The following is a 14,126-nucleotide window of genomic DNA, read 5'->3' on the forward strand; positions in this document are numbered from 1 at the left end:
GAAATTTGTTTTAGATGAGGATTGAAAAGTTTGGTTATTCAGATTACTATTTATAGCATAAAAAGATGGAAATATTTATATACTTTGTATTTATTGCTTATTTGTTGATGTTGACGATACAAAACATTTCTGAATTTTTTAGACGAGGATTGATTATTCACATTATTTGGATTCTTCAGACTAATGTTCTTGAGTGTCATTTTCACAACATTTTGGTTGACCCACATCTCAGGACTTTGACCTTTTTCACGTATATCTCATCGAACTCGGGAATCTTTTTGTCAAACTGGAAAATCTGCATGGAATTTTGAATGGAACTCTTTAATTCGCAGGAGCAATATGGTAGTACTTGTGAATTATTTGGGATTTCCAGTCATGGCTAACAGAATGAGAGCAGGCTACCCTGTGGATTAAATAAAAAGTCTGTTCAAGATTCTCTGCAGGTTCCTGAAGACGGTTGGAGGTTATATCAACCAAAACGTTATGAAAATAACACTCAAGATGAGAGCAGTAGTCCAAAGAATCCAAATTTAACAAAGAATCCAAATAGTTTATTTTTTAATTAAAAGAAATTGTCTTTTTAAAAAATAGAATTTTCAGTCATTTCTTTTAACCTTCCATAATGTAATGAAAGGTGTGTGTGTGTGCAGTGAATGATGGTAAGAGAAATAGCCAATAAGATAAAAAAAAAAAAATGTTCACATATATCTGTTCACATATCTCTTACCTCTTCTTGAAAATTCACCTCTAAAGGAATCTTCAACATGGCTGACATTGTTAATGTTTTCTAAAATTTAAGTGGATAGTCATAAAATGTTAGAATTTTATCTTGGGAGTAAGAGAAGAGGTAATCGGAGAAAAAAAAAAGGTAATTTACTTTTTTATATGACACATTTTTAGCCTGCTTTCATTTGCTGTCATTAAGTCCTGAGATGTGGGTGTTGGGTCTCAAAATGCGTCTAGATTCATATTCTCATCCGTGTTGTTGCATCTTAAAATTGCAGGCTATGAGGATGCATTTGATGTTGTCTATGCTGTGGTTTGAGAGATTATAATGCTACTGAGTAGTATATGGATAAAATCAAATGATAAAATTATTGTCCAAGACTTACTGTCTCTCTCAATAAAGACATCGTTTCTGAAATGATTATACGATTTTGTTTGTTCTTCCTTGTGAAACTGATTTTTAATTTTAATTATAAATTATCAATCATCTTACTTAATATTAAAATAACTCTAGGATATATATGTCTATCGAGTGTATTATATATCTACATTACAACAAGCACTGTTTTCTTTTATTTTAATTATATTAATGAATTTATTAATACATTAAAATAAACTCTGCTCTTTAGACTGTTGTTCTAACCTTATATATATATACTGTGAAAGCAAAATCAGGACTTCAAAAAGGGTGTTGACGGCAATATATATATACATTACAATATATATATATATATATATATATATATATATATATATATATATTACAATAGAAATATATATACATTACAATAGAAATATATATACATTACAATAGAAATATATATATATATATTACAATAGAAAGGGTGTTGATAGCAATATATATATATACATTACAATAGAAAAATGCAAGCATGAAAAGTAATATGGTTAAGCTTAAACATGGAAAAGTAAAGGACTAGTTGTTAAAATTGGAAAAGAAAAGGACAAGATATTCTAGTAAAAAATATAATAAATTTATAACTTAAAATATTGCAGCATTAAGAATTGATTATATAATGTCATAAATTGAATTTAAAAAAAAATTTGGTCACAAAATGAGTAAGCGGTGAAGCTTTAAAGCAGTTCTAAATAACTAAAACTGCCACTTAACCATCAATTCAAACACTACCATGTTTGAATGATACATTAAAAAAGATTAGGTTTAAGCTATCAAAATGCATACTAAAATTGTTGGATCTGTGACAGTCGTTTTAAAGTTGAAGGTTCAAATCCTCAATAAAAATAAGACATTACTTAACACGTTTACCCAGAAGGAATGAGAATAATTTTTGTTTTAGAAAGAATAGAAATCCACAGAAACAAGATTCAAAGACACAGATAGAAATTAATCTATTCTATTAATAAAATTCTAAATGTTTATTTATTTATTTATATGTGTGTGTCTATATACCAATAAAATTTTCGAACGGATACACCGAATTGAAAAATTCTTTTTTTCCCTGAAAGGTGTGAGTCCCTAGATTGTCCTTATCTATATATGGTCCGTAACAAACAACGCTGAGTCACACAAAAGCCCGAAATAAGGGCTTTTGGGCCATTTTGTAAACTTGTTGAAAAAGTTATCTGCCCATGTCAACGGAATTTAGCACTGTCTGTATACAGTCGTGGTAACATCTTTTGGCATAGGGACGGGACTTGTGGCGCTTCTGACTACGGATCAGAAGATTCCAAGTTCGTAATAATTTTAACCATCATTTTATCCAACGTTTACTCATTATCCTTACCCTTAGGGTATTTTTGTTTTTTCAGTGATTTGGTTTTGTGTATATAGGAATTTTCCATACTCCGAGTTTACAGGGTAAGTGTTTATGATAAGATGATGTTGAGTGTAATTGATGTTGAGTGTTCTCGATTTTGTGTTTGACTTGGTGTTGTGTGTGCCAAAGTGGCACAGCCGTTAGTTTTAAATAAATACATTTCAAAAAGTGACATTCTATTTATTGATTTGAATAATATTTAATTGACAATTATTGTTTATCGTAAGAAGATGGATAATATTTATTGTTTTAAAATGTAATATTTATTGTGTTACAATTTTAACCACGAGAAAAGAAAATGTATATTTGTTTTATTTATTTAAAGAATATTTAGCTGACAGTAATAATTTTTTTAAATAGATATTTACCATTTCAAAAAGAAATATTATTATTCATAGTGAATTACACGGATTAATGTAGAAATCGCTGTGGAATTTCCAAAGGGTCCGCTAGTACAGAATAACAGTTAAAGCAATACTCAAACTCTTTAGATACACCTAACATATAACAGCATGTGATGTTATAAAAAACATCTTGTTAACTGAATAAAGAAATTTTACCATAAATGTTAAGGTCTCCAGTTGTTTTGGGAATACCAGACAGTTTAATTAAATGGGGTCCTGATTCGGCTGGAATGGTCGCATTGGCCGGAAACACATCCATTTCAATGCCATCAGTTAGTAAACCCTAAAATAAATATATTCATACCTATGACATTCAAAGCAATAAGTAAAAAAACAAAAACAAAAAAAAACATTAAATCCTAACAAAATATTATATGACTGATGCAAGTTTTGTTTTCATATGAATCTTTTCGAACTTGGAAGTTTATGAAACTGAACTATTTGTTTAAGCAATGGTAATGAATTGTTTTATATTTTTTCAGTTAAATATTCTAATGTCAACAGATAATTCGTTTATTTAGAATTTAACCTATTTTAAAAAACTTGCAGAAAAATCTTTATAATGCACATACTCATCACAAACATCATATTCCAAAAACCTTGTAGATTAGTCAAGTAGTTTTTTTATATAGAAAATCATTTATGATTTTTAATGGTTTTAATAGGAGATTGTAGCCATTACAAAACTGATTTTGATCTCGATAGTTTGAATTGAATTATCTCCCCACCCTCCCCATTTATAAAACATGATAGATCAAAACAATGTCTTCCTTAGTCATAAAATTTCATTTTGTGACTTTTTGGAATATGACATCTTCGTTCCATGATGGGTATATGTACATCATAAATTTTTTTTTAAAAGGTTGTTTTGTCCTTTTGTTTCTAAAATAGGTTTAATTCTAAATAAGCACCAATAATTGTTTTTTTGATTCATACAGGCATTTTTGTTTTTTTCAGTTTTTCTAAATTTTAACCAAATAAAGTTATTTAGCTATAAAACTATATTTGAATGATGATTAATAGTTTGAGGTAAAGATGTGAGATTTCAATGTTACCATTTGTGAAACATTCAGTTCATCTGGCATTGGATTATGAACTTCTAAATGAACTTCACAAACATCTCCAGCAACCCAACAAAAATCTGAAAAAAATTTATTTATGAAATTAAATACCTTAAAAAATAATTAATCAAATGTAATTATTTGAAGTTATTAATACACTGTGATGTGATATTGTGGGATGTGTAATAAATTAATGAAGATGCAGAAGTTGATTGATTGAGATTTAAGATGGATTTTAGATAATTTTCATTTAATATTAATCAAAATTTAAAAAAAAAAAGATAAATCCATGCACCTATATTAAGTGAAATTCTGCTGAGAACATAAAAATTGGTGCAACAAATTATAGGGTCAGGTGACTTATTATGTGAAGCCGTTGTTACTGGTTGAAGGATATTGTTAACATTGAATTCTTGTTTAAAAAAACAAAAAAAAAAAAACCTTTAGTTATCATTAGCATGTTACTGTTAAGGTCAGAAAATATGCTGTGTAGGAGCGACAACAAAAAGTTTAGTAGAAAAAAATCGATAAAAATGGAAATATAAGGCAACCTTAAATTATTATCAGGGTCTTGTTATTTTTATCTGTGAATAATTATGTATTAAATTATGCTTTTAAATTTATTATTAATCCTATACAACATTGTCGCATCACTGCAGTGTTGCATTCTGGTGTTGTTCTACAAGTACTATGACAGAATGTGCACTGACAAAATTACTGCACACACACATATATATATATATACACACACAGGTTTAAGATGTTCAAAAGTCGGGACTAATGAAGACAACGAAGTTGTTAGATAGTGCTCAATAAAAAGAGCAAATTATTTTATTAATTATTTGAGGGTAAACAGTTACATATAGTTGTTACAAATAGCCATCTGTTTCAGTCAATGAGACTTCCTCAGTCGACCCGGAATGCCTCGACACCACAAAGAAAATAGAAAAAATGAAAAATTGTAAAAAAGAAAAAATGGAGCTCTTTAAAAGAAAAAAAAGATAAAAAGATCATGAAAAGTTGCAAGCTCTCACTCTTTAAAAAAATTAAAAAAAAAAAAAAAAAAAGGGATAAAAAAGATAAAAATGGAAAGACTGCATTTCAATTTATTTAGAGATTATTCAAAAATAGATTAACAACTGTATATTAGTCTGAAATGAATAAAGTGGGTCATAATTTTTTATTGGAACAGTAGATTGTATAGGAAAGTGGGTATGGGAGGAGGTTCTGTTGATATACTATTTTACACGTGTCGGGAAAAGAAGTTTGCAAATGTTTTCATTGACATACAAAAAATTTACTATTCTAATATCAGAAACAATTTCAACTTTCAGCTTAATTTTTCTAAACTCATTGAAGATGATTTTTTTCATTCTGTCGCATTAAGCTGAAAATTGAAATTGTTTCTAATGTTAGAATAGTAAATTTTTTGGATGTACCTCAATTTAAAGAAGGGTTGTTATGAACAATATAAAAAGGATAATGCTAATCCCATCTATATCAACCCACTATCTAACCACCCTAAATCTATTATCAAACATATACCTAAGTCAATTAGCAAAAGAATTAGTAACAACTCCTCAAACCAAAGCAACTTCAACTCCTACAAAAATTTCTACAATAAACAGACAGTGGCTATAAAAATACACAACTAGAGTATATCGAACCAAAACCCATTAATAACACACCTAAAAAAACAGAAAAAGGAAAATAATTTGGTATACGCCCCCTTATAATATGATGCTCAAAACCAATCTAGGTAACAAATTTTTAAACCTTATCAAAAAGCATTTCCCTCTTCAACACACTCTGCACAAATTATTTAATAAAAACACTATCAAATGAAGCTATAGTTGTAGTGATATTTTATAAAAAAAATAATCAAAAAACATAACAAAATATTAAATGGCAATAATATAAATTCACCCAAAGTAACTAAATCATGCAATTGTAGAAGAAAGTCTGAATTCCCCCTCAAAGAAAATTGCCTAATAACCTCAGTTGTTTACAAAGCTACCATTTCTACTAAAGAAAACCCTGACTACAAAAAATATTATATTGGCATGGCTGGCAATATGTTCAAGGAAAGATATACAGGCCACAAATGCTTCTTTGAAAATCCAAACTATATGGACAGAACATCACTATCTAAATACTTTAATGAGTTAATTGAACAGAGATTATCACCAATTGTAAATTGGACTATCCTTAAGAGAGCTAACACCTGTTCATCTATAAACTCACCTTGCTACCTATGCCTTTTTTAGAAACTATTTATTACAACGTTTAGGGAGAGAGTTAAGTTCCTTAACAAAAAACAAGAAAACTCTATTAATTGCAAACACTATAAGAAACACCTCCTTTCTAACCTAAGAATGGAATAAAATTAACACCTTTTATAATTTATTAAGTGATAATGCTAATAACTGCTTATTAATAATAATATACATGCATTTTTGTATTTGCATATCCATATAGATATGTATACGTTTTGATGTACTCCGATTAAATTTTAATTTCTCTTTTTAATTCCATAATGGCTATTGGTCGTTAAATCTAAATAATAATTCATTTTATTAATTGTTAATATTCTAATATTATTTACTTAATTATATACATATGTCTGTAATAGTATCTCTGCACGTATGTTTATTTTTGTAGATGTCTGTTCGTGTATTGTTATTTTTTTTATTGTGTACATATGTATATGTATGTGTGTGTCGGTTTGTACACACGCATGTATATATGCAAATATTTTGTGTGTTTGTACGTTTATGGATGTATGTCTCAGTATGAATATGTCTGCTTTAGTCTATTAACTTTCCATTCTCTATGATAGTGACAACTCTCTTTTTCTTTCTCTTCTCTATCATCCTTACCCCCCTTAACTTATATCGACATGCGACTCATGATGTCAACGAAAACATTTGCAAACTTCTTTTCCTGACACGTGAAAAACAGTAGATTAACAAAACCTCCTTTCATACTCATTATTCTACACAATCTACTGTTCCAGTAAAATTATGACCCACTTTATTCATTTTTTCTTTTTCTTTTTTTTCAATTTCTTTTATTTTTTCCATTTTCTTTGTGGTGTTGAGGGATTCAGGATCGCCTGAGGAAGTCTCATTAACTGAAACAGATGGCTATTTGCAGCAGCCATATGTAACTGTTTACCTTCAAATAATTAATAATATATATATATATATATATATATATATATATATATATATACCTTCAATGAACATAATCCTCACAAACCTGCCTATGAGCAAAATTCCACCTCTTCACTGTAAAGGAAAACATCTCTACTTTAATAACTTCTATCCTTGGACTATCCTTTGGAATTCTCTTCCTGCTCCATGTTTCTCGACTGTGCCAACAATTAAATAAATATTTAAATATAATGTTAACATTTAAATATAATGTTAACATTTAAATATAATGTCGCAGTACAATTTTCCACTTAAAACGCTCCTATAAATTTGACCCCAATCACAGTAGCCCTTATGTCTCAGTGGCAGTTTTTCTTTGTTGAGATGAACAGAAAAACTGCAATAGGATAAACTACAATAAAATAAAAACGCTATTTTGAACTTAAGAATCACTTTCTTCTCCACTTTGTTTGAAGATGAAACTGATACCATAAATCTTATTTCTATCAATTTGCTGATTTGGCACCCGAGCACTCTTAGCTTCTCAATACTTTTTAAATTTAAGAGTCAAAAAGATAAACTTGAAAGTATTTATGCAATTTAAAAAAAAAAAAAAATTCACGTAAAAAAAACAAAAACCTTGTATGCAATGCAGCAAACACGCACATCCATAAACACTTTTTCAAGAAAGTTTTTGTTTGTTCGATTTTTGGTTATAACAAGAAAATGGAAAAACTTACCAACTTTATTGGATTTATTCTCCTCCCCATCAGTTTCACCAAAGGAGAAAGGAGTGTAAATGAAAAGACCTTGTTGCTCAAATTCGGAATTCAACGAATCTCCACTTCCGGGAAGTTTCACTGGACGGCAATGGCCTGCCACGCTCATCAGCTGAAATGATCTGCACAGAAGAAAAAATAATTACAGTGGAAAATATTTTCTTTCATAAATAGAATACTTATCAATTTTATAACAAATCTTTTTTATGTTTGTGAATATCTTTGTGTTGTAGAATGAATATTTGTATTATTTGGACTGCTAGTCTTGGTTATTATACTCGCGTTTCAGCCAATGTAAACTTATACATACACAAACGTAATTAAAAAAAAATGAAGGAGGGTATTAGTAGGATAGAAGAAACTTGTTCCCATGTCTACAGGTGTTCACTTTTAATATGCAGTTTTTATAAAAATTTACAATCTTTATTCCATGCAGAGGTTACATGTTCCTTTACTATTTAATGTGTTGCTTTTTTTATAACTTCTGGGGAATCGTTTTGTATATTCCTTAGTTTTTCCAATAATACTTTGATAACGCAATGCTATGTATATACCTCTATCAATTTTATCCAAAATATACATAAAATATGTCTATTTGAGAAAGCCCCCCCCACCAAAAAAGTATTTTACCATAATGCATCAGCAACCATGAAAACAAAACACAGTAATCTTGAGAAATAATCTCTTATGGTCAGTCAAACAGTGATAATAATATTGTTTTTTAATTGAATTAAATTATTTTTCTTAAAAAGCATTACATACAATGGTTTTCATTCAATAAGATGTTTTGAAATAGTGCCAAGGGGTATTTTTTTAGAATTCCTCTAAAGTTAATATTAATAAAAATAAGTTTGTATTTTGTTTGTTATTTGAATGATGTTTGAATTATTAGTTGAAACAAAAATACTTATTAGAATGTTACATACTTGACTAAAGGCAATTTTGTCAATGGGACAGGGGGAAATATAATGCCACTGTCTGTGGCTAAAGGCTGGGGTGTTCCTTCACAACGGGCAGTGTATGAACTGAGGACATTGGCAACATCTCTCTTCTCCTGAGGGCTTAAATGCTCCAGCATCGTATGCAACAGGAATGTCATATGTCTGTAGAAAAGCAGAAAGACAAAGCAAATTACAATAAAACTATAGTAATGAAATAAAACCATATTTTATTCAAGAATAAAAATATATTTAATGATAGAAAGATGAAATGAACAGGAAAAATAAAAGTAGATGAAAGCACATGGAGAAATAGAAAAAAATAATTAAATTAAAAACATGTAGTCGATGGAAAAATAATAAAATGAAACCATAAAAACACAGAGGTAGGATAAAATTTGAGATAAGAATATGGGGACGAAGCAGTTGAGATTAACAATTATCTTATTTCTTTAAATTATTTTCAAAATGTAAAGTTTTTGCTATAGTATCAGAGATGTTGTAAAAACCAAGTATTTGTGGTATGTTGCTCTTGAATCGTAAAATCAGACAAAATTTGATGAAGTGTAGTGATTTTATTAATATATTGTGCGTGGATTTTATTGCTTTTAGTGTGTCAGTATGAAGATTATTGGTAATAAAAGAATTTAAAGCAAGTTAAGAGAGATATGCACAATATAAATACACAGCAAACTCTATTCATCCATCAAATAATGGATGATAATATAATTTTGATTGGAGAAATGAGCTTACCTTACAGACAACTGAGGATTTCCCATTTTTCTGGCAGAAAATATAAGTTCTTGTAAAACCCGCATTTGTAAAACCGGCCAACCACAAGGCGTATCTGAAAGAGAAGTGAAAAAATTCTTAAAATTTTTGATTTAGAATTGAGATGAGATTATTTTACAAAAAAAAAACTAAAAAAAAAAAACAACAATTATATATATATATATATATATATATATATATATAGTTCATAAATTGGTTGACACGCAGATCTTTTTCTTTTTCTATATACTGTCAAATTCTTACTTTCTCTCTTTCTCTCTTTAACTATATCTCATCATTCTTTCTTTTCCCTTCTAGTCCTTATTCTCTTTATAATAACCATTTATATCTTTTTTCTTTTCCTCTCCATATTACATGTATATTTTTTCTCTCTATTTTCTTTTTTTAATCACTCTCTCTCCATTATAATCTTTTAACTTTATTTAAATTGCCCCTCCCTCTTTACATCTTATAATTAAAGTTCTGTGTTTTAAGTTTTTTAACTCCAACTTTTAAAGAGTTCATACCTAAAATAAAAATCCATTATTCATTGAACTTTTGAATAGTCAAGTCGCTGCCTGATGATATCTGTTGTTTGATTGAAACAAGTGGCTATTTGTAGCAGCGGGATGTGAGCATGTTTATATAACAATAAATAAGTATTATCAGCTCTTTTTATTGAGCACTATCTAACAACCTCGTTGAATTCATTAGTCCATTACTTTTGAATATAAAAAAAAAACGAGTATATATATATATATATATATATATATATATATGTTTTGAAAAATATATATATATAACTTTCTTTAAATAATCAAGCAAATTAAATAAAGTCCTTAGTTTGAAATTCATGGAACACATAAACAGGTCTGAAGCTGAAAGAGAATTATTACTAATTAGGACTATAAACATTTAACATTTTAATGAATAGGAGTCAATATATTTTCAATGTTTTGAGAGGAAATAGAGTAGAGGTTTTTTTAACTGCAAAAGTTACATAATACAAGTGCATCTTTTTGAACTTTAATAGTCAAACTTGGGAATCTATGTTGAATTCAAGAATCTGTATAGAATTTTAAACTGAACTGTTTAATCCACACGAGTATACAGTTTTATTCTCTCAGTCATGATCAGATAGAAAATGTTATTTTTTATGTTATTCTTAGTTATTATCACCTTTCCGAAGATTGTTATATGGAACCAACATCAAAAAACTGAATCTTATGTTTCCAAAAAAACAAAAAATGTTTTGTAAATCTAACAATCAAGATAGTTCAATAATCCAAATTATTTTCACCCTAAAAATTGATAAACATTGTTTTATTTTGCATGATAAGCTAATTCTCATATAACTAAAACAATTGAATCGCTGAAAATAAAATTGTCTTCTTTCAATCGATATTTATTAAATCTTTATAATATAATTGGCATAAAATCATTCAAATGATAAAAATTGAAAATATTTACAAATTCTGTTTGAAATAAAGAAAACGAATACTTTGTTTTTGTGAACAAGAAATGCACACTGCCTGTAACGCATTTAATAAACATTAAACAAACATATTTTAAGATCTCAAAGCAATTACAATGATTGGGATAAATTGGAAGGCCGTTCAATAATCAAATCAGAAAAACCCCTCATCATCTTGGCCTCTATGTGCAGCAAACAAAGATGTGCCAAGCATGGCGCTACAATGCAGCGATAATGCCATTCCTTCATTTGTTCTCGGCCAAACCTTCCCTGATTTTGCAAACAACTGTCAAACTTTACTGTACTTGGTGTTGGGGTTAAAACCTTCTGTCTTGCAGGTTAATGAATGACTGTGACTAATGAGTCACGCAATGACTTTATGCAACCAGACAATCTTGATGCACAATTTTCTTGAGCACTATGGAAAAGTCAGATTTGCTCAATAACAACAATCATCATCAAATTCAATTTCCGTGTCGTTTCAATCAACAAACGTTTACAAAATATAAAACGATTCACATTGACATGTGAAACAATAAAATGAATCGACTGCTGTTATTTTTGAATTACAGTCAAATTGAAAAATGTCATTATTTGAAGAAAAAATAAAACAGTAAATTAAAATCTAAATTTATTTATGTAGCAATGATAACTCTAAATGGATTTTGTGAATGGCAAAGAAAAATATCTACTTATGAAAGGAATGCATCAAAGATGAGCGAGAAAAATTCAATATGGAGAAAAGCGAATATTTAAAAAAGATTCTTTTGAACATTGTGTGTGTTGCTTTTCTTTCAATGTTAATGCATAAATGACCATAGGAGATCTAATAGGATTTGAACTCGCCAGTCAATTAAGTATCCATTAGGCCAATTATGCACCTGAAATAATTCAATCATCTGCTGTAAGTTTTTAAACTTACAAATTATTTTCTCTTCTTCAAGTCAAGAAGAAGAACAAGTATAACTACTGGGACCTATAGAAATTCCACAGTACTTTCTACATTCTGTAGAATTTACTGTTAATATTATTTCTTTTGAGATAATAAATGCTTGTGAAGGTTATTATTGTTAAGAATAAATGACTTCTGTAGAAATAATTACAGTTAAATATTCATTAAATAAATAAAATGAATATGTTTCTTCTTTATTTAAAATTGTAGCAATTTAATTCTTTTTTAAGCAATAAATATTATCTGTTTCCTTTATTGTGAAAAATAATTGTCAGTTAAATATTCTTCGAATTAATAAAAAAGATGTTACTTTTTGAAATGTATTTAAAACTGTCCTATTTTAGTTGATCGAATAACATACAGGGTGGAATGATAAAATTGTCATCCTAGAAAAGACGACAGGATTCCATTTCTGTTTGCTGAAAACCAGTTTTTTTTTTTTGGGGGGGGGACTTGCTGGACTACTTCGTTTGGTGATCTGTCGATAACATCACCAACATGACCTCCCACAAGACCAAAGCCAGCCTTATCGGCAGCATCCGCTAAGTATTTGGCAAGCTCTTGCCGTCGCTTGTGGAAAAGCATGCTCCCAGTTCCGGACCAATATTGGGGCGGTGATTGAGGCTGAAGGGTGCTTATATTAAATAGATGTCAGCTCTACTACATAATCAAGTTACCTGAATTGACTTTTTTCAATAAAAGTTTTAAAATAAAGCTGTAGTGTTGTTTTTTTTTAGGACAATAAATTTGTTCCACCCTGTAATTAAATTTTAGAACATTTCATTTTAAAAATTGGTAAAGTCAGAATTGTTTACCTTAGCAACATCACAACTCACCATCTTTGCTGACTGGATGATCTCAATTTTAAAATGTGTGAGAGGCGATAATGTACATATGAACATGAAATGTGTTGGCATATTATATAGATATATTATATAGATTTAATATTATATAGATAGAATATTATATAAATTTGATATTATATAGATTTGATATTATATAGAAAGAATATTACATAGATAGAATATTATATAGATTTGATATTATATAGATAGAATATTATATAGATTTGATATTATATAGATAGAATATTATATAGATAGAATATTACATAGATTTGATATTATATAGATTTGATATTATATAGAAAGAATATTACATAGATAGAATATTATATAGATTTGATATTATATAGATAGAATATTATATAGATAGAATATTACATAGATTTGATATTATATAGATAGAATATTACATAGATAGAATATTACATAGATTTGATATTATATAGATTTGATATTATATAGAAAGAATATTACATAGATAGAATATTATATAGATAGAATATTATATAGATAGAATATTATATAGATTTGATATTATATAGATAGAATATTACATAGATAGAATATTACATAGATTTGATATTATATAGATTTGATATTATATAGAAAGAATATTACATAGATAGAATATTATATAGATTTGATATTATATAGATAGAATATTATATAGATTTGATATTATATAGATAGAATATTATATAGATAGAATATTATATAGATAGAATATTACATAGATTTGATATTATATAGATTTGATATTATATAGAAAGAATATTACATAGATAGAATATTATATAGATTTGATATTATATAGATAGAATATTATATAGATAGAATATTATATAGATTTGATATTATATAGATAGAATATTATATAGATAGAATATTATATAGATTTGATATTATATAGAAAGAATATTACATAGATAGAATATTATATAGATTTGATATTATATAGATAGAGTATTATATAGATTTGATATTATATAGATAGAATATTATATAGATAGAATATTATATAGATAGAATATTACATAGATTTGATATTATATAGAAAGAATATTATATAGATTTGATATTATATAGATAGAATATTATATAGATTTGATATTATATAGATAGAATATTATATAGATAGAATATTATATAGATAGAATATTACATAGATTTGATATTATATAGAAAGAATATTACATAGATAGAATATTATATAGATTTGATA

The 14,126-nt window shown here is 27.6% G+C and overlaps 1 protein-coding gene across 2 annotated transcripts in view; it reads right to left on the reverse strand.

The window, feature by feature from the left end:
* LOC145296059 (trafficking protein particle complex subunit 9-like) overlaps positions 1–14,126 on the reverse strand; it is a 165,830-nt gene that overhangs the window by 31,083 nt on the left and 120,621 nt on the right. For both annotated transcript variants that reach the window (XM_080142126.1, XM_080142127.1), the window contains exons 10-14: positions 9,616–9,709; positions 8,851–9,027; positions 7,886–8,046; positions 3,985–4,070; positions 3,086–3,212 (exon numbers count right to left, since the gene is read on the reverse strand). In XM_080142126.1, coding sequence (XP_079998252.1) covers positions 3,086–3,212; positions 3,985–4,070; positions 7,886–8,046; positions 8,851–9,027; positions 9,616–9,709 — 645 coding nt within the window. The remainder of the gene's footprint in view (positions 1–3,085; positions 3,213–3,984; positions 4,071–7,885; positions 8,047–8,850; positions 9,028–9,615; positions 9,710–14,126) is intronic.

The sequence above is a fragment of the Euprymna scolopes genome, chromosome 16 (genome assembly GCF_053919585.1).
Source record: "Euprymna scolopes isolate OS-2025 chromosome 16, ASM5391958v1, whole genome shotgun sequence".
Lineage (NCBI taxonomy): Eukaryota > Metazoa > Mollusca > Cephalopoda > Sepiida > Sepiolidae > Euprymna > Euprymna scolopes.